This window comes from Acipenser ruthenus, chromosome 59, assembly GCF_902713425.1.
Source record: "Acipenser ruthenus chromosome 59, fAciRut3.2 maternal haplotype, whole genome shotgun sequence".
NCBI lineage: Eukaryota > Metazoa > Chordata > Actinopteri > Acipenseriformes > Acipenseridae > Acipenser > Acipenser ruthenus.
The window spans coordinates 2,104,100-2,125,001 of NC_081247.1; the positions used below are offsets into that span (position 1 = coordinate 2,104,100).

At 39.8% G+C, this 20,902-nt stretch overlaps 2 protein-coding genes across 2 annotated transcripts in view; both read left to right on the top strand.

Annotated features, from left to right (window-relative positions):
- The window catches only part of LOC131725025 (Fc receptor-like protein 5), a 28,534-nt gene extending 25,984 nt beyond the window's left edge, over positions 1-2,550 (top strand). The window contains exon 8 of the mRNA XM_059018357.1: positions 2,225-2,550. Within this exon, the coding sequence (XP_058874340.1) occupies positions 2,225-2,523 (299 nt within the window). The 3' untranslated portion in view covers positions 2,524-2,550. The remainder of the gene's footprint in view (positions 1-2,224) is intronic.
- Positions 2,551-4,168: 1,618 nt separating this feature from the next.
- On the top strand, positions 4,169-16,091 carry LOC131725011 (Fc receptor-like A). Its single transcript, XM_059018312.1, has 6 exons — positions 4,169-4,481; positions 9,228-9,488; positions 14,251-14,526; positions 14,978-15,079; positions 15,252-15,282; positions 15,756-16,091. The coding sequence occupies exons 2-6, from the start codon at positions 9,431-9,433 to the stop codon at positions 15,841-15,843; spliced, it is 555 nt and encodes a 184-aa protein (XP_058874295.1). The 5' UTR covers positions 4,169-4,481; positions 9,228-9,430; the 3' UTR covers positions 15,844-16,091.
- The last annotated feature ends 4,811 nt before the right edge of the window (positions 16,092-20,902 follow it).

Sequence of the window (20,902 nt, forward strand, 5' to 3'; positions counted from 1 at the left end):
AAAAAACACGCACTCTCACCTGATACTATTGCAGGTCTTGTGAGGAAGGGTCTGTGTGATTTAAAGGCAGACTCATTTGTGCTGTGTCATGATGAAAATGGACAGTAATATTTTACTTTAAAATGTAATGAATAAACCAAGAATTACAAGAAGTGTAACGAATCAGAACTGCACTTTCAATGGCAATGTTCAATTCAACAGCTGAAATTATTTTTTAATTAATGCATTTTTGGTTTCTTTATGTTCTAATTGACTATTTTTTCTAAGGTCAGGCAGAGGTGGAAGGATATTTAAGAAAAATGACTTTTTTGTTAATTAAAACATGTTTTTACGTTTTTTGGGGGGTTTTTTGTAATGTAGGTTGATCAATTTAATAAGCGCAATAAGGCACTTCAGGGTGTGGGATATACTCTAATATCCACACTCCCCGGGTGCGTTATAAGTCACGAGTATATCCCACACCCTGTCGTGCCTTATTGCTTACTTATAAAAATGTGTTTTAATCTAGTTTTAAAAAGAGCAACAGCAAATGTGGAGACAGGAGAATATCAGCTCATGTAGATGAGAATGCCAAGCTATAAAAATGTTTTTTTAGGCTAGATTTGACAGCATCGGCTGAAAGGGCTTCTCTAATTGTGATAGGCAATTTGTTCCATAATTTAAGTGCCATATAACTAAAAGATCTACTACCTGAGGTTTTGTTTCTGAATAATAGGTACAGACAGTAACCCAGCATCCAGTGATCAGAGCGGGCAATTAGGGACATAGGGTTTCATAAGAAAGTTACAAACGAGAGGAGGACATTCGGCCCATCTTGCTCGTTTGGTTGTTAGTAGCTTATTGATCCCAGAATCTCATCAAGCAGCTTCTTGAAGGATCCCAGGGTGTCAGCTTCAACAACATTACTGGGGAGTTGGTTCCAGACCTTCACAATTCTCTGTGTAAAAAAGTGCCTCCTATTCGGTATGGAGGAGCAAGACCATTTAAATTCCTTATAAGTTAACAGCAACACCGTAACCTCTATTCTAAAACTAACAGGGAGCCAATGCAAGGATGCCAGCACGGGGGTGATATGCTCTCACCTCTTGACCAGAGTTAAAATTCTAGCAGCAGCATTTTGTACAAGTTGGAGGTGAGAAATCATGTTGTGGCTAGTCCCAATAAAAAGACCATTGTAATAATCAACCCTAGAGGATATAAAAGCATGCATTAATCTCTCTGCATCCTGCCTAGAGAGAATAACTCTGTCTTGCAATATTTCTTAAATGAAAAAACATTTTTGTAACATTTGTAATGAGTGCTTCGAAAGAGAGGTCAGCAGTGTGGAGTAGTGGTTAGGGCTCTGGACTGTTGACCAGAGGGTTGTGGGTTCAATCCCCAGTGGGGGACACTGCTGTTGTACCCTTGAGCAAGGTACTTTACCTAGATTGCTTCAGTAAAAACCCAACTCTATAAATGGGTAATTGTATGTAAAAATGATGTGATATCTGTATAATGTGAAATAATGTGATTTCTTGTAACAATTGTAAGTCGCCCTGGATAAGGGTGTCTGCTAAGAAATAAATAATAATATAAACGCATGCCCTAATCTCACTGCATCCTGCCTAGAGAGAATAACTCTGTCTTGCAATGTTTCTTAAATGAAAATTTTTGTAACATTTTTAATGAGTGCTTCGAAAGAGAGGTCTATATCAAATATAATACCTAAGTTTTTTACATCTGCCCTAAAATCTGTACAGTCCATCAAATAAAACAAACCAAATGTGTATTTTTATTAGGTCCCAGTATCATGACTTCTGTTTTGTCTGAATTTAACATTAAAAAGTTATTAAACATCCAGTTCTTGATGTCAGCAAGACAGATATTCAAAATGTTAGCAGCAGATACACACAGCTCTGTTTGAGGGACAAGTAAACCTGAGTATCATCAGCAGAACAGTGGAAACTAACTTCATGTCTACGAATAAGGTCACCCAAGAGAAAATGAGAGTGAAAGAGAGAAAGTGGATGAGGAGGGAGAGATGGTGAGAGTGTAGTGGTGGTGATGCAGGTGTGTTTGTGTAAAACTGTCAGTTCCCTCCAGTCAGTGGTCAATCCTGACCCGTCTCTCAGCCCTGCTGATCTGAACTCTTTCTGTCTTTTCAGATCAATGGGTGATCCTGCAGACTCCTCAATCCTGACCTGTCTCTCAGCCCTGTTGATCTGAACTCTTTCTGTCTTTTCAGATACATGGGTGATTCTGCAGACGCCCCCCCAGCCTGTGATTGAGGGAGACTCTCTGACTCTAAGGTGTCGTGTCCGCACAAATTATACATTTTCTAGGATTGTCTTTTTTAAAGATAATGAAGAGATTCAGTCCCAGAATAACACAGAGCTGAGTGTGGATCGTGTTTCAAAGAGTGACGAGGGGTCCTACAAGTGCAGAGCGATGTGGAACTCCTCAACTTACTCTGGTGACTCTGCAGAGGTGCGGGTGTCAGTGAGAGGTAGGTTCACTCGAACATCACCCCTTCTCTGTCTGTAATGTCTCCCTGCTACATTAATATTGGAGTCCAGGTCAACTGTATTTAGTGTTTTGCTAATTTATGGTACTAAAGTAACAGGGCCCCTATCAAGGGCAGAGCTTTCTATTATGACAGCAAGGGCTTGTGTTCTGCCAAGATGTCTTGAATTTGTACAAATCCACAGGAGGCCATACCAAATATAGCAATAAAGAGGCTCTGGATGGATATCAATTATTAAAGTAAATGTTGGTAGGTATGAAAGTTCCCTCATGTTTTGCTTGCCTTTGTTTTGTGGTCGTTTCACACTTTCTTGGCTGTATTGTTTAGTTTCTTTTTGCCCATTTGAACATCTTACTGCAGGTATTTATTTATTTATTTTTTATCAGAAGTTGTCCCCTGAAGAAACTTTGTTTTTCTCAGAGAGGAGCACGTTCTGTGCAGACTAGAGTCCGGTGCTGAGCTCTGCAAGACCACAAGCAGTCTGACAAAACAATACAAGCACTGCTAAATCACAATGCAGAATCATTTTTTTCAAGTTTTATTTTATAAATAATGGTATTGTATTTTTTGCCTATATATTGTGACGGATTGCCTTCTTTGCCACAGGTGTTCCTTCTTAAAATAAACACTTGACAACCAGGATGTGAGAAAACGCTGTAGCGAGTGTTTATTATTTACAAAAGAAAAATAAAGAAAACAAAACCTAACCCGATCTCAGGTCCTTCTAAACAGATGCTTTACCTAACTAATAGCGAGGCAGGCTAATCCTGATACCTCGTCTCCAAAACCAAATCACAGTCCAAATCGTAGTCCAGATACCTTATACCAATAGTTTGTTGTCCAGTTTCACAGTAATAATAATAACAATAATAATAATAATAATAATAATAATAATAATAATAATAATAATAATAATAATAATCCAGCTCCCGAACCAAACCCTCACAGACATTTTAAATGGTAACCAATTACTTTGTTAAACAATTGACAAATCATTAAATGAATAATTAATTTGAACTGGAGCCAACCCTGACTCCAGAAGCTTCCACCTGGTCCTAGCGCCCCCTGTGTATTGTCTCTACACAATAGTATTTATTTATTTTAAACCAAACTTATCTATTTTTACTTTCCCTTATTTAACAGTTATTATTTACAAAATGTATTGTTTAACCCGACTTCATTTTTGATCCCAAACTCTTTACATTATTTTCTTTGATTACCATCCAGTTGGTTTACGTTGTCTTTTCATATTTTTCTCATTTTCTTTAACCAATCCCTCACAATATATTGTGCAACTTTATGGTCATTAATATTAATATATATATATATATATATATATATATATATATATATATATATATATATTTACACTTGCAAGTTGAATACAGTAATTACATGTCTTTGCTTTTGTAATAAATGTCCAGAGTAGATTGCTTCAGCTTCTTCGTGCTTTTCTCAATGCATGCTGTTTCAATCTTGTTAACCAGTTCCAGGTAATGACTGTGTGAATTTGTGATTGCCTTTCTGAACTCATCCAGTGAAGGGGTAACTGGTTCTGTGCCTTCTACGTACTCATCACCAGAAATGTCCTCATCCTGTCCCCGTCACTGTCAATGTCACTGGTTCAATAATGTCCTCATCGCTCATAGTGCACACTAATTATATAATCTTTATATTTCTCCAGAGCTGCCCCAGACTACACTCACCCTGGAGCCTCCATTCCCAGAGATATTCACTGGGGAGACAGTCACTCTGAGGTGTGGGGTTGAGGGGGGTTCTGCTGGCTGGAAATATCTCTGGTACAAAGACAGTGAGGTCACTCCAGTGCTCCAGACTGCTGGCCGCAGTATAACTGGTGACAGCTGCACCATCACTGCAGCTGCTGTATCTGACCAGGGCCAATACTGCTGTCGAGGACAAAGAGGAGATCAGCCACTCTACTCAAAGCTCAGTGATAAAGTAATATTAACTGTGTCTGGTGAGTTTACTCAGCTTAATGCAGACTCTTCATACCGTAGCTGCGCCCCTTTCCTAAATGACCAACTTCCACCTACCCTACAGAATAAATTGTCGTGCCTTTTAGTTAAGAGTACTCTGTTCCCATTACACAATGCCCTCACAGGTCGAGAGGGAGATCTAACACCAAGCACCATTCGACCTCTGTCACAGAGAGACAGAGATACATTGTAAAATCCATACAGAGGGGGATAAGACAGATAGAGAGACAGACAGATCTATACAACAGGCTAAGCTCTATGGGGGTGGGTGAGAGAGAGAAAGATCTCTCTATATATATATATATATAAGGGAGTGTGGCAGAGTGAAAAGACCTGCCAGGGTAATGTGTGTGTGTGTGTGCATTGGCAGGGAAGGGGTTAAATTCCTCCCTGCCAGAACACACATGTGGGAATGTGGCTGTCGCCGTAAATTGAATAAATGATGATTAGTCAGTCACAGGTGCATGGGTGAAAGTGGCCAATGATCATTTTGACTGAAACTCCTGGGGCAAATTCCTCCTTGGTTTGCTTGAAGGAGTTGTACACAACAAGCTTCAATATGAAAGCTGAAAGTTAATTTTAACAAAGAACAACAAGTTTTTAATGAAAAAGCATTTCTAAAGTAAAAACGGGATTGTGTTATTGTGCAATTATTACCCGTGCTTAAGCAGTAACATTTTATTTAGAGTTGTTGTTGAACTTAAACCCGTTCATGGCTTTGCAGCAACACAAACCAACTAATATCCTTATTTAAAAAATAAATAAATACATAAATAACCGTCTGAATAGAATTTAATTAATAGAGAATAAAACAAACTAAACTAACAATTACCTAGCCTATATTTAATTAATCATTTTTTGTAGCATCCAAACTGCCCATCTCCTGTTGCAGTCACACTGCTGCGAACGTTAGCTGTTGTAAATAGTGCAGAGCGGACTATGGTGGGTCAAACCAATGTTCGTGTACGGTGAGTTTTATTGTGGGTCTCTCCTTTATTTATTTATTGATTTATTTATTTTTAATGTTGAACTCATGGCGTCTTATGAATGACTTTACTTTTTTACATTTTAAATCATTTATAAGCCAAACCATAACATAGAATAATAGTGTGTTTACACAGAGCAAAAAAAGTCGAGGTGACAAATATATGGTTTGCCTCCCCTGTGGTCTGTGGGTTAGGTGTCTATGGTCTCAATCAAGTTACAGTTCAACAGGAGCAAAATATACTAAAAGGTCACAAGTCATCAAGTACGTGCAGAAACATTACCGTCCTCCCCCCCATATTTTTGGGCATTTCTACACGAATCATAGGAATGGAGGCCATTTTGATGGAATTCCGTCTACAGACGGAGCACTTTCACTGATGCAGGTGTAAAAATCGGTAATCACAGGTAAGATTAGAATTAATTAATCAGTCAATCAATCCATTTTATTTATATATAGCGCCTTTCACGACAGGTCGCCACAAAGCGCTTTACAAGGATAGAAACAATACCTATTACAACAACAACAACAAGCAGTAAAAAAGGAACAGAATAAAAACAAAACAGTAAAATATGTAAAAAAAAAAAAAAAAAAGTTAGGATATATAAGGGTAAAAAAGTTAGGATATATAAGCTATATTATAAAATGGGTATTTTAAATACTCTATCCTGATTGGTCAAAACAGGTCAAATGGGGATGTTGATATTACAGCATATCACTCTGGGTTGGCACTTTTCTTCAAAAACGGGCAAATCACTGGCAGATATCCATACGCCACTAGACATATTGGAATCGCAATAAACATGACCGACGAGATTTATGTAAATGTTGAACTTTTGGGAAACCGAAGTGTACATGAGATATTGAATGAATCTGAATCGGACACCAATGATTAATTAAAGCAGTGAAAAAAGCAAAAGTATTAAGTATTCAAATAAATTCAAAACTCGCCATTCTGATCGCTCTGTTCCTTCTCCCTGAACTACGGCGTTTCCCTATCCCATTTTGAAAATAAATGGTTTTAAAAATATCTCTTAAACTTTCACAAAAGATTTGGGTCCCTCTTAAAAGAGACTTTGGGGTTAAAGATGTTTTGTTGCCGTGGCTCCCGGTCTGTCCATTCTTCAGTATTATTATTATTATTATTTATTTATTTATTTATTTAATTTAAATTTATTTATTTATTTATTTATTTATTTATTTTAGCTGACGTCCTTATCCAGGGTGACTTACACTTGTTACAAGATATCACATTATTTTTTTACATATGAAGTACCCACCCCCTGTGCAGCTGTGTGATCTGATTCATCTCGACAATTTCTGTAATACCTTTTAAATGTGTCCAGGTACGATGGTATCATGTCTTCTGCTGTGCCCTGCATTGTTTTAAATTGTTTCTTAACACTGGCCGGGGATTCCATGCAAATAATGTCTGTCTCGCCACTGTGAAGCTGTAGCACAAATCTGGTATGGATGCCTCCTGTTACTACCCCAGATAACAAAGGATGATTTAAAAAAAAAAAAAAAAAACACGCACTCACCTGATACTATTGCAGGTCTTGTGAGGAAGGGTCTGTGTGATTTAAAGGCAGACTCGTTTGTGCTGTGTCATGATGAAAATGGACAGTAATATTTTACTTTAAAATGTAATGAATAAACCAAGAATTACAAGAAGTGTAACGAATCAGAACTGCACTTTCAATGGCAATGTTCAATTCAACATCTGAAATTATTTTTTAATTAATGCATTTTTGGTTTCTTTATGTTCTAATTGACTATTTTTTCTAAGGTCAGGCAGAGGTGGAAGGATATTTAAGAAAAATGACTTTTTTGTTAATTAAAACATGTTTTTACGTTTTTTGGGGTTTTTTTTTGTAATGTAGGTTGATCAATTTAATAAGCGCAATAAGGCACTTCAGGGTGTGGGATATACTCTAATATCCACACTCCCCGGGTGCGTTATAAGTCACGAGTATATCCCACACCCTGTCGTGCCTTATTGCTTACTTATAAAAATGTGTTTTAATCTAGTTTTAAAAAGAGCAACAGTAAATGTGGAGACAGGAGAATATCAGCTCATGTAGATGAGAATGCCAAGCTATAAAAATGTTTTTTTAGGCTAGATTTGACAGCATCGGCTGAAAGGGCTTCTCTAATTGTGATTCAATTTGTTCCATAATTTAAGTGCCATATAACTAAAAGATCTACCACCTGAGGTTTTGTTTCTGAATAATAGGTCCAGACAGTAACCCAGCATCCAGTGATCAGAGCAGGCGATTAGGGACATAGGGTTTCATAAGAAAGTTACAAACGAGAGAAGGACATTCGGCCCATCTTGCTCGTTTGGTTGTTAGTAGCTTATTGATTCCAGAATCTCATCAAGCAGGCTTCTTGAAGGATCCCAGGGTGTCAGCTTCAACAACATTACTGGGGAGTTGGTTCCAGACCTTCACAATTCTCTGTGTAAAAAAGTGCCTCCTATTCGGTATGGAGGAGCAAGACCATTTAAAGCCTTATAATTTAACAGCAACACTGTAACCTCTATTCTAAAACTAACAGGGAGCCAATGCAAGGATGCCAGCATGGGGGTGATATGCTCCCGCCTCTTGACCAGAGTTAAAATTCTAGCAGCAGCATTTTGTACAAGTTGGAGGTGAGAAATCATGTTGTGGCTAGTCCCAATAAAAAGACCATTGTAATAATCAACCCTAGAGGATATAAAAGCATGCATTAATCTCTCTGCATCCTGCCTAGAGAGAATAACTCTGTCTTGCAATATTTCTTAAATGAAAAAACATTTTTGTAACATTTGTAATGAGTGCTTCGAAAGAGAGGTCAGCAGTGTGGAGTAGTGGTTAGGGCTCTGGACTCTTGACCAGAGGGCTGTGGGTTCAATCCCCAGTGGGGGACACTGCTGTTGTACCCTTGAGCAAGGTACTTTACCTAGATTGCTTCAGTAAAAACCCAACTCTATAAATGGGTAATTGTATGTACAAATGATATGATATCTGTATAATGTATAATGTGATTTCTTGTAACAATTGTAAGTCGCCCTGGATAAGGGCGTCTGCTAAGAAATAAATAATAATATAAAAGCATGCACTAATCTCTCTGCATCCTGCCTAGAGAGAATAACTCTGTCTTGCAATGTGTCTTAAATGAACATTTTTGTAACATTTTTAATGAGTGCTTCGAAAGAGAGGTCTATATCAAATATAATACCTAAGTTTTTTACATCTGCCCTAAAATCTGTACAGTCCATCAAGTAAAACAAACCAAATGTGTATTTTTATTAGGTCCCAGTATCATGATTTCTGTTTTGTCTGAATTTAACATTAAAAAGTTATTAAACATCCAGTTCTTGATGTCAGCAAGACAGGTATTCAAAATGTTAGCAGCAGATACACACAGCCCTGTTTGAGGGACAAGTAAACCTGAGTATCATCAGCAGAACAGTGGAAACTAACTTCATGTCTACGAATAAGGTCACCCAAGAGAAAATGAGAGTGAAAGAGAGAAAGTGGATGAGGAGGGAGAGATGGTGAGAGTGTAGTGGTGGTGATGCAGGTGTGTTTGTGTAAAACTGTCAGTTCCCTCCAGTCAGTGGTCAATCCTGACCCGTCTCTCAGCCCTGCTGATCTGAACTCTTTCTGTCTTTTCAGATCAATGGGTGATCCTGCAGACTCCTCAATCCTGACCTGTCTCTCAGCCCTGTTGATCTGAACTCTTTCTGTCTTTTCAGATACATGGGTGATTCTGCAGACGCCCCCCCAGCCTGTGATTGAGGGAGACTCTCTGACTCTAAGGTGTCGTGTCCGCACAAATTATACATTTTCTAGGATTGTCTTTTTTAAAGATAATGAAGAGATTCAGTCCCAGAATAACACAGAGCTGAGTGTGGATCGTGTTTCAAAGAGTGACGAGGGGTCCTACAAGTGCAGAGCGATGTGGAACTCCTCAACTTACTCTGGTGACTCTGCAGAGGTGCGGGTGTCAGTGAGAGGTAGGTTCATTCTAACATCACCCCTTCTCTGTCTGTAATGTCTCCCTGCTACATTAATATTGGAGTCCAGGTCAACTGTATTTAGTGTTTTGCTAATTTATGGTACTAAAGTAACAGGGCCCCTATCAAGGGCAGAGCTTTCTATTATGACAGCAAGGGCTTGTGTTCTGCCAAGATGTCTTGAATTTGTACAAATCCACAGGAGGCCATACCAGATATAGCAATAAAGAGGCTCTGGATGGATATCAATTATTAAAGTAAATGTTGGTAGGTATGAAAGTTCCCTCATGTTTTGCTTGCCTTTGTTTTGTGGTCGTTTCACCCTTTCTTGGATGTATTGTTTAGTTTCTTTTTGCCAACTTGAACATCTTACTGCAAGTATTTTTGTTTGTTTGTTTTTTATCAGAAGTTGTCCCCTGAAGAAACTTTGTTTTTCTCAGAGAGGAGCACGTTCTGTGCAGACTAGAGTCCGGTGCTGAGCTCTGCAAGACCACAAGCAGTCTGACAAAACAATACAAGCACTGCTAAATCACAATGTAGAATCATTTGTTTCAAGTTTTATTTTATAAATAATGATATCATATTTTTTGCCTATATATTGTGACGGATTGCCTTCTTTGCCACAGGTGTTCCTTCTTCAAATAAACACTTGACAACCAGGATGTGAGAAAACGCTGTAGCGAGTGTTTATTATTTACAACAACAAAAGAAAAATAAAGAAAACAAAACCTAACCCAATCTCAGGTCCTTCTAAATAGATGCTTTACCTAACTAATAGCGAGGCAGGCTAATCCTGATACCTCACCTCCAAAACCAAATCACAGTCCAAATCGTAGTCCAAATACCTTATACCAATAGTTCGTTGTCCAGTTTCACAGTAATAATAATAATAATAATAATAATAATAATAATAATAATGATGATGATGATAATAACAATCCTCCTCCTCCTCCTCCTCCTCCTCCTCCTCCTCCTCCTCCTGTCACTTTCCAGCTCCCCAACCAAACCCTCACAAACACAGACATTTTAAATGGTAACCAATTACATCGTTAAACAATTGACAAATCATTAAATTAATAATTAATTTGAACTGGAGCCAACCCTGACTCCAGTAGCTTCCACCTGGTCCTAGTGCCCCCCGTGTATTGTTATTATTTATTATTATTTATTTCTTAGCAGACGCCCTTATCCAGGGCGATTTACAATCGTAAGCAAATACATTTCAAGTATCACAGTACAAGTAATAATACAATTAAGAGCAAGATAAATACAATGACTTTGGTTCAAGCAAGTACAAGTGTGACAAAATACAATTCAATAATACAGCAGATAACAGTGACAGTGATAGTTACATCAGGATATGATTAAATACAAAATACTACAGATTAAACACTTGGCAGATTACAGTACTCTGAAGTATAGGATTAAATGCAGTAAAATAGGGGGCAGATAAGAGCAAGTAAAGCGCATTTAAGGAAGGGTGATAAGTGTCCCAGGGGAAAAACAGAGGAGTTCTACAGGTGCTGTCTGAAGATCTGAGTCTTGAGGAGGCGCTGGAATGTGGTCAGGGACTGGGCAGTCCTGTCATCTGTAGGAAGGTCATTCCACCACTGCGGAGTGAGGGTGGAGAAGGAGCGGGCTCTGGAGGCAGGGGAGCGTAGAGGAGGTAGAACCAGTCTTCTAGTGCAGGCGGAGCGGAGAGGTCGAGTGGGAGTGTAGGGAGAGATGAGGGTCTGGAGGTAGCTGGGTGCAGTCTGGTCAAGGCATCTGTAGGCTAGTACAAGAGTCTTGAACTGGATGTGAGCGGTGATCGGTAGCCAGAGGAGTGAGCGGAGTAGTGGAGTTGCGTGGGAGAAGCGGGGCAGAGAGAACACCAGGCGGGCAGTGGAGTTCTGGATGAGCTGGAGACGACGGGTGGCGGACGCAGGGAGGCCAGCCAGGAGGGAGTTGCAGTAGTCTAGGCGGGAGAGTACCAAGGCCTGGACCAGGAGCTGGGTGGCGTAGTTGGTGAGGAAGGGTCGGATTCTTCGGATGTTGCTCAGGAAGAATCGGCAAGTGCGTGCCAGAGTGGACATGTGCTGGGAATAAGAGAGGCAGGGGTCCAGGGTGACTCCGAGGTTCTTAGCGGAGGAAGAGGGAGAGAGAGTGGTAGATTCCAGAGGAACAGAGATAGAGAGATCAGAGGAGGGGGAGGAGGAGGAGGGAAAGAAAAGGAGGTCAGATTTAGAGAGGTTGAGTTTTAGGTGATGCGAGATAGCAGACAGACAGGTAGAGATACGGGAGGGGATGGTGGAGTCAGAGGTGGGGAAGGAGAGGAAAATCTGAGCATCATCAGCATAGAAATGGTATGAGAAACCATAGGATGCGATGAGGGGGCCCAGGGAGCGGGTGTAGAGAGAGAACAGGAGAGGACCCGAGACTGACCCTTGGGGGACTCTGGTTGAGAGAGGGTAAGGTGTGGATGTTGCTCCACGCCAGGTTACCTGGTAAGTGCGGTTGGAAAGGTTGGAGGAGAACCAGGCCAGAGCAGTGCCAGAGATTCCCAGGTCAGCGAGAGAGGATAGTAGAATAGAGTGATCGACAGTGTCAAAGGCAACAGAGAGGTCGAGGAGAATTAGGACAGAGGAGAGAGAGGCAGCTCGGGCAGAGTTTAGTGAGTTAGTGACAGACAGGAGGGCGGTTTCAGTGGAGTGAGCAGAGCGGAAGCCAGATTGGAGAGGGTCAAGCAGAGAGTGGTTGGACAGGAAAGCAGAGAGCTGGCGGTGTACAGTCCACTCGAGGGTTTTGGAGAGGAAGGGTAGGAGGGAGACAGGACGGTAGCTCTGGAGGGAGGTGGTTTGTCTCTACACAATAGTAAGTATTTATTTTAAACCAAACTTATTTATTTTTACTTTCCCTTATTTAACACACAGTTATTATTTACAAAATGTATTCTTTAACCCGACTTCATTTTTGATCCCAAACTCTTTACATTATTTTCTTTGTTTACCATCCAGTTGGTTTACGTTGTCTTTTCACATTTTCGTTGTTTTCTTTACCAGTCCCTCACAATATATTGTGCAACTTTATGGTCATTAATATAAATAAATATTTACACTTGCAAGTTGAATACAGTAATTACATGTCTCTGCTTTTGTAATAAATGTCCAGAGTAGATTTTTCGTGCTTTTCTCAATGCATGCTGTTTCAATCTTGTTAACCAGTTCCAGGTAATGACTGTGTGAATTTGTGATTGCCTTTCTGAACTCATCCAGTGAAGGGGTAACTGGTTCTGTGCCTTCTACGTCCTCATCACCAGAAATGTCCTCATCCTGTCCCCGTCACTGTCAATGTCACTGGTTCAATAATGTCCTCATCACTCATAGTTGCTCATGAAGAGGCTTGGTTTTATTCAAATTCAATTTCCTCCAGTTTTGTTTATGATATTCTCAGTGTATCGCATTCCTCTCTAACAGACAGCATCTCATTCTCTTGACCACCATTTTCTGCACACCACCAGCATGTTTAAAGTAGTTCACATGTTTCTGACATCTGCTCCCATGCTCTGCGTGTGAATTGCATGGCTTGTAGAATGTCCACCTGGATTATGGTTGCTGCTGTCCATGCACTCATCTCTCTTAGTAGAAATGTTCTGTACCAGGATTTGAAGCAGGAATAACCCCCTGGTCCATGGGCTGTAGTTCACTCATTGCATTAGGGGGGTGAAAGTGCACAGTAACTGCTTTCAGGTCTGTGAAAGGGTAGTGTCATGGCCAAGGCTGGTTACCAGAGACCAAAAGCTCAAGTTTAAGTGCTGATGCACACTTTTATTAGCAATACAGGAACAAAAAAACAAACAAAAGATTTAAACAAACACAAATCAGATTTGCACCCAAGCTGTGCTGTCCCGGTGCCCATGCCGAAAACACAACATGCTGCTCTCAGCTTTTCCCTTAAACTAACCCTTCCCAACAAAGGGGTTTCCCTTCCTTTATATACATGTGGCCATTCCCCAAATAGCACTCAATTACCTAATTAGAGAATGGCCACACCTGTGACTGTGGCAGGTGTATATTTAACCCCGTCTCTGCCAAATGTGCATTTACACAGCTAACACATCACACTATTTACAGGTCCGCCCTGCCACACACCTCTTCCCTTGTGCAAAACACACATGGCCACCACCGGCCACCTCCCTCCTTGATTAACTCCATCCCGCGTGGGTCGGAGGGAATGTTGGAGCTCAGCCAGCCCCAGTCAAGGACTAGATGGACAGGGCTGTCCTCACCTACCCAGACACCCTGTCATCTGGTGTCAGCTGGCCCCAACATTGTCTCCTGGTCTTCTGTGGTGACCCTTGGCTTCTGTAAGGAGGTGCCCGATTAACCCCCTTTCTACCCCCTGAGCCCGGTGTCCCATTTGTCCCATCTCGGGGCTGCTCTCCAGAGAATAAAAGTGCTTCACTGTAGTCAAAATGCTCCATGTTGGTGATGTGTGTCTTACGCACAGTCAGTGGCTATGACACCGTGCCTCTTTCTATACAGGTAAGACTGTGGGCTCATATGTGGGATTACTCTTAGCACACAATAAACATTCAGTACATAATCTCTCTGTATGGCTGTTAAAGGCATGTATCTCATTGTTGTGACAGTCAAACTATTCATTTGTGTATCTATAACCACAATGTCAGTCCTTAAGGCTGCACTGTCTATATCTGGAAGAGGTTTCACCTGGTTTGACTCTCCACAGACCCTCTGACAGTGTTCTTGTTGTCTTGTGTCAGAGCTGTTCTCCAGGGTGACTCTGACAGCCTCTCCAGGAGCCACAGTGAAGAAGGGAGAGGCTCTTAACCTGACCTGTGAGGCAGCAGTGAACAAAACCCCCCGCCCTGAACTCCACTACACCATTGTGAGAGACGGGGAGCCTGTGACTAACAGCAGTGACTCTGCACTGTACAGCATAGCCAGCACTGAGAAGAGCCACACTGGGAGCTACACGTGTGCTGTGGAGTCACAGGGAGTGAAGAAGAGCAGCCAGGAGCTACACATTGAAGTGGATAGTAAGATCAGAAACTTTTCATAATTGACTTGATGATTGAAAGTGATCTCATAGATTATAATAGGTATCATTATATTCCCAGTATAGAACCCTTAATAAACAGATCACAGAATTGCCAGCAATATCAACACATTGGATTGGAAACAAATACACTGTACAGACTCTGGTTCTGTACTATATTCAGTAGTGTATGTTACCCACTAATGTTTTAGTTTTACAATAGGTTTAATTACATTTAAAATAAATTTACCCAAATTAGTGTTAATTGAGTGATTAAAATGATGGTTAAAATAAAATGCAGTTACAGCAGACAGCCATTCAGTGACAGAGTGGCTGAAGGCTGTTCCTATAGAGCGAGTGTGAGCAGGGTAATGTTCTTGAATCCCTATCAACTCAGTCAAGGTGTATGGAAGTCACTAGCACACACTCATACTGTACCTTCCTTCCCCCAGCGTCCTGGCACAGCGCTGTTGCTATTGGCTACAGAGTGAGCTTCACTCTGATTCATTTCATTGTGTTCACTCTGCTGCTCCTTCAATACTGCAGGATCCAAGGTGAGACTCCCAGTCAGTGCACACATTTCACCTGGCCTGTCACAGCACACATGCAGGCTTCTTCTTTTCTTCCTTTACAGTGTCCAAAATAAACATTTAGCAAGTTTATATAAACACATATAACACAATTATAAGAAACAAATTGAAATCAATCTGCATATTTGTTTTCCAGGTTCCCTGTGTATTGCTGGCGGTACATCACGGTAAGTCAGTATTGACCAGTATGTGTACAGACAGGGGGCAGCACTCGCTATCTCTACCTGTCATCATCCTTTACAGCACTGAAAATGGAGATGGAAACTTTCTGATTCGCTCTTTAAGAATCCCTCTTGCAAACTCACCTTCACTTTGACCTGTGTCCTAAAATGCTGTATTGGGTTAATTTGGCTTTTTTGGTTTCCAGATGATAAAGATTCATAATCATTATTCTTTGATTCAAGTTCAATCCAGGGTATTTAAAAAAATAACCCTTTCATCAGTAATGTCACAAAGCTGCTGCCTCCACAGAGTGTCTTTACAGTTGATACACAGCTGCTCCTTACCCTGAAATGCACTCTGTGATTTCAATGGGACTTGATTGTTCTGAAGCCTAGAAGTGTCATCATCCTTTAAAGCTTCTGTTATTGCTGCAGTTAAACTCTGAGCCCTCCTTGTGTGTCTCTGACATCTGTCTCAGGAAAACCTCGGATCAGGATCAGGAGCAGTCAGCAGAGAGGATTGAGCTCTGCAGCCGTGTGCAGCACACTGGAGTGGAACTGCAATAGTATTGCACTGTCGTACTGAAGACCAGCCTGACTGCCATGTCTTAGAACTGCTGTGAATATCTGTTCAAACTGCGGCTGTAGTTTACAGAAAATGACCATTGACTGGGGTATTTTCTAAGACCTCAAAACAAATGGATTATTCATTGATTGTTTGATTTAATTCATTTATTTAATAGATTGCTTGATTGCACAGTGTAACTTGAAGTGCATTACTGAACAATGTATGTATTCATAAGCTATCCTTTAGTAAATAAACTGCTATATTCTACTAGTGTTGTTCTGTATTATTAATGATACACCTTCAACATGTATTTGAACTTTCAAAGTATTGGGGGTTTGAGGTATCAAACAGTCATTATTATAGATATTAATGGTAATTAAATTATATGTTTCCTATCCGTTGGAAGGGGTGTGTTGTATTAAGAACATAAGAAGATAAGAAAGTTTATAAACAAGAGGAAAAAAGTTAGAAAAGCTTGTCAGAAATTGCCGAGACTCTCTATACAGCTCCAAGAGATTTGCTGTTTTCATCACTTAGAATTACCATCTGTACCAGTACCAACAGTTTGAAACTTTCTTACATAAAATGTGAAAAAAAAATGTAAATACATCTTGTACACAATGAGATATAAGTCATCAAACTCAGTGAAAAGTGTTACTCTCCTTTTTCTTCCTCTTCTGACGACTTTTCAAACAGAAAAGCTAAATAACTGGACATGTACCAATCATGTGATTGCGCATGTTGGTCAACATCAAAATAAACCAGGGAATGCAAGCAGTTTGATATCCATACCATTTATATTAAACAATTTATTTATGTTTTAAAACAGCACATATCGCACACACACACACACAATTACCATTGTTTGAACTTGCAACATGAGGTCTTTGAAGAGCCCAGGCCTTAGCCAGCTGTGCCACTGCGCTGTAGTTGAAAAACAAATCTAATTATTAGAAACAATATCTTAACACCAAAAATTGCTGTATTAAGAAATGCATGAGAATGAGGTTAATACCAGTCTGAATCACAACTCCATCCATTACAGCCACGACCCCTGCTCCACAGTAGACAATGCATGCAGGGTGAACGATGCCAGCATTGGAGGGACTATTTCATTAGGTTCTGTATTTAAAATGAAATCCTGCTTATTAATTCACTTAGATTTCCTGCTGAAACTGCTCATAGACTCCAAAGAGTTTATTTAGATGCTCACCCTTTCATGCTCTTTAAACTAATGTCATCAGGAATAACAGGAGGGGTTTTTCAGATTAAAGCAGACACACTTAGGGGAGATCTGATTGTATCGGAAATGCCTATTTTGTTTCTGTATGATAAGTGTCATGTGTATGCATCAATGGTCACACAATCTGTCACATACAATCTATGAACATATTGCATAATTTGACTTGCATTAGCATAACGTTGGGGGGGTATTGAATTGTCACGTATTGATACTGAACAGTGCTATTATCCACTAGGGGCTGCACTATCCTTTTCAATTGCACCTTGTTTGGTTTTGTTTGTTAATATTCAATTAACTTTACATTTACAATTTGGCCCACTCAGGCAAAATGAAAATACAGAAATCAACTTAAAATGCCTAATTCCAGGTTTATGAGTAATTTGAGATATACGGTAGTGTGCACATGTATTAGAACACCCCATTGCTTCTGTAGTTTTGATTTGTTGTGCATATGAAATCAAACCACTGGAACTGAAAACTTTGGAAAATTGTCAATAGACAAATTAGCGATGATGACTTTAATAGGCCACACATGCAATTAATTTAAAATAAAAAGAGAAAAGGAACACACAGCCACAAATGGTAAAATGCTCGAGACGTTGTTTAAGATGCCTAATTAAAGCACAAAGTGGTCTAACATTTTCACACATGAGTGCCTATTGTTTCCATATCACTGAAATTGAAATTCTCACACCCAGAGGTTTTCATGCAGGCAGGTATATAAAGGATATAAATGGCGAATCTTGAGGTGTTCTAATACATTTGCACACGACTGTATATAACTTGCAGAGGAATAGTACCAGTAGGTCTTGGCTGCAGTATCCTGATCCCTCAGCATTGCTTCTGCAGTATTCTATTAACAGACAGAAAACTGTGTCAATAACTTGTATTTTTACACTGCGTCTTTACTTGTGCCCACTAGGGGGAGCTGCACCTCTTAGAAGTTATAAGCCCTTTTTAACATGCTATACGCACACGCAAATCTGCCCCATTAACGGTATGGAAAACTGTTTTATTCGACTTGTTACTCACATGAGTTTGCTCGACAGAGGTGGTTTTAGTTTTTTCTCGCTGCGAAATTGTATTCGACATTTGCATGGAAAACTGTAGCGAGTGTATTTCTGGTCCTAGCGCCATTCCTTATCCTATTCAAGTGAAGTCAAGCTGTCTACTGCACATGCTCTTACCCCAAGTGATCATAAAAACAAACCTGAAATGATTATTACATGAAACGATGTTGCCTCTGAAACGACAGCGTAATGCTGCAATATTCCACACAGTGTGGAGTAGTGGTGAGGGCTCTGGACTCTTGACCGGAGGGTCGTGGGTTCAATCCCAGGTTGGGGACACTGCTGCTGTAGCCTTGAGCAAGGTACTTTACCTAGACTGCTCCAGTAAAAAAACCCTGACTGTATAAATGGGTGATTGTATGTAAAGAAAAAAAATGTGTAAAAAATAATGTAATTGTATGTGAAAATAATGTGATATCTTGTAACAATTGTAAGTCGCCCTGGATAAGGGCGTCTGCTAAGAAATAAATAATACAGAGGTATCATTTATGATGGAGTTAAACACATGTTAAATGAAAAGGTATCACAGGAGGGAACAAGTCGGATGTTATAGCTGGAACTTGAAACAATATTTCAAGCTGCAGCCTAACCAAACTGAAAAAAACATCTCTCTAAAGTAAATGGTGTCTGGGAAGTTACCTACATTTTACAATTGTGTTCAAGTGACTTCTAACTGTAATGGATTACTGTTTAAAACACTGACTCTCCTTGACAGTTATCTCTCTCTCTCTCTCTCTCTCTCTCTCTCTCTCTCTCTCTCTCTCTCTCTCTCTCTCTCTCTCTCTCTCTCTCTCCCCCTTTTATTAGCTGGTTGGAAAATCAATCCAATGATGGGAGCAGTTTACACCCCTGAGCTTTACACCAGTGAGTGTGTCTGTTGGGAGCACCATCTCATCAGTGTGTATAGAATGAAATCAATAACACACTCCAGGGTGTTCAATTGTGGTCCAACAACTGCACACTTAGGGTTATTGTTTGGCACAAGGCAAAGCCATATTTGAACAAGCTAAAGTGTGTTATTGCGCTTATAAAATGAGTGTTTGTGGGATCATATTATGTTTTGTATTAAAGAAGCCGATGGTTAATAAAAAAAAAAGAAACGTGTGTCTCGTATGCTGAAGCAGGATGTAAATCGTTCAGTTTATCAAAGGTCTCTGCTCTCTGTGAATACAAGAAATCTTAAAGAAAATGTCCTATGCCTGCTTTACCTATATGAAAGAAAATCAGCCACAATGGTAGTGATTTCCCTGTCGGTTTATTAAACTCTCTCCAGGGCCACAGTGTCTCACCAGTGCATTATACACCCTCAGCTAGTACACAGACCAGTCTCTCTGTATTGATAGTTCAAATGTTCATTTTTATTGCACTTTCTCCCTCTAGTGGCCAGTTTCCCCTATCCAGTAGCCCCGCCCACCCTGGCTTACAGAGGTGCCGCCCTCAGGGGGCGTGGCAGGGCAGTCTACAACACGATTCGTTCAGCCACTGCAGCCACACCTACTCCAGTCCCCGCCTACCCAGGGTAAGGAGCAACTGTTAATTATGTCCAGTTGATTACTGTGAATAATAATAATAATAATAATAATAATAATAATAATAATAATAATAATAATAATATTATTATTAACAGTAATCTTCTAAACTCTTATTAGCATTGGTTAATACAAGGTGAGAGGATGGGTTTTAAAGATGGTTAGCACTCCTTTAAAGGGGGACCAGAAATTTGACATCCATAATTTTTTAAACACTCAACAGTGCTGCATTTAGACTTCTAGGCTAAATTGTTGTTGAATTTAAGTTTCTAAATAAATTTAACTGATGAAAGTCAGAACTGGAAGCTTTCTTTGCTGGACTTGCTCTAACACTCTCATGTTTTTATTACAGTCTTGTCTACCAGGATGGACTCTATGGTCCAGAAGTCTATGTAAGTAAAGAAAATGTAACTTCTCTTTCTTTCTCTTCTTCTTCCCTCTGTCCATCCCTTTCCCTCTCGCGCTTTAATTCTCCCGTCCACCAGATGGCAGTGTTGCACCTTTTCTCACACTTGCAAAGCGCAATTCAGCAGGTTAACATCAGGAGAGGTGAATAAACAGGGGTATAATTGCAGAAGGTGTGGTTAGAGCGTCATTTCTTACCTTGCTAAATTAATTGCCTGCTCTTCACTGCGCAGTGATAACAGGACCCAGTTTCACAATTCCTAAATATTTAAAGCCTCACTTGAAAAACAGTAAATGCTAAATTGTGGAATATTTCATTTTTTATGTCCATCTTGTAAAGACATACTATTTTCATCATCAGTGATTTATCAAAAAAATAAAAACATGTAAAAATCACAACAGACCGGACAGAGCTATCTTTAGCAGAAATATTTCCAATCTTTGATCAGCTTGTGTTTTTTTCATTGAACTGCATATCAGACAGCAAGGGGTCAATTTTGTGATATCTGTGATAACCGTGAAAAAATACATCCTTAACGACGATAAACGTTTTATTAAAGACAACATCAAATTATCCAAAGGGACTTTGTATACGTTTCTGTTGCTTTGCACTTTCTCTTTTGTGTTTTCTTCCTTCGTTTTTCATTATCAAGTAAGAAATTTATCGAAACGATACACAGGATAATCTAGATTTACTGTACTCTACCAAGCACCGAAAAAAATTTCAACCAGCCACTATTGCGGTAACTAAAATGCAGCTGTGCCTAATTAATATAAGAAAAAACATCAAAGTATGAGTATTGTGATTTAT

What these genes read in the sequence shown, in the direction of transcription:
- LOC131725011 (XM_059018312.1), top strand. Translation starts at nt 9,431, where the DNA reads ATGTGGAACTCCTCAACTTACTCTGGTGACTCTGCAGAGGTGCGGGTG. An exon ending in TCAATACTGCAGGATCCAAG is followed by an intron (nt 15,080 to 15,251) that starts GTGAGACTCCCA and finishes TTTGTTTTCCAG; the next exon opens with GTTCCCTGTGTATTGCTGGC. An exon ending in ATTGCTGGCGGTACATCACG is followed by an intron (nt 15,283 to 15,755) that starts GTAAGTCAGTAT and finishes CATCTGTCTCAG; the next exon opens with GAAAACCTCGGATCAGGATC.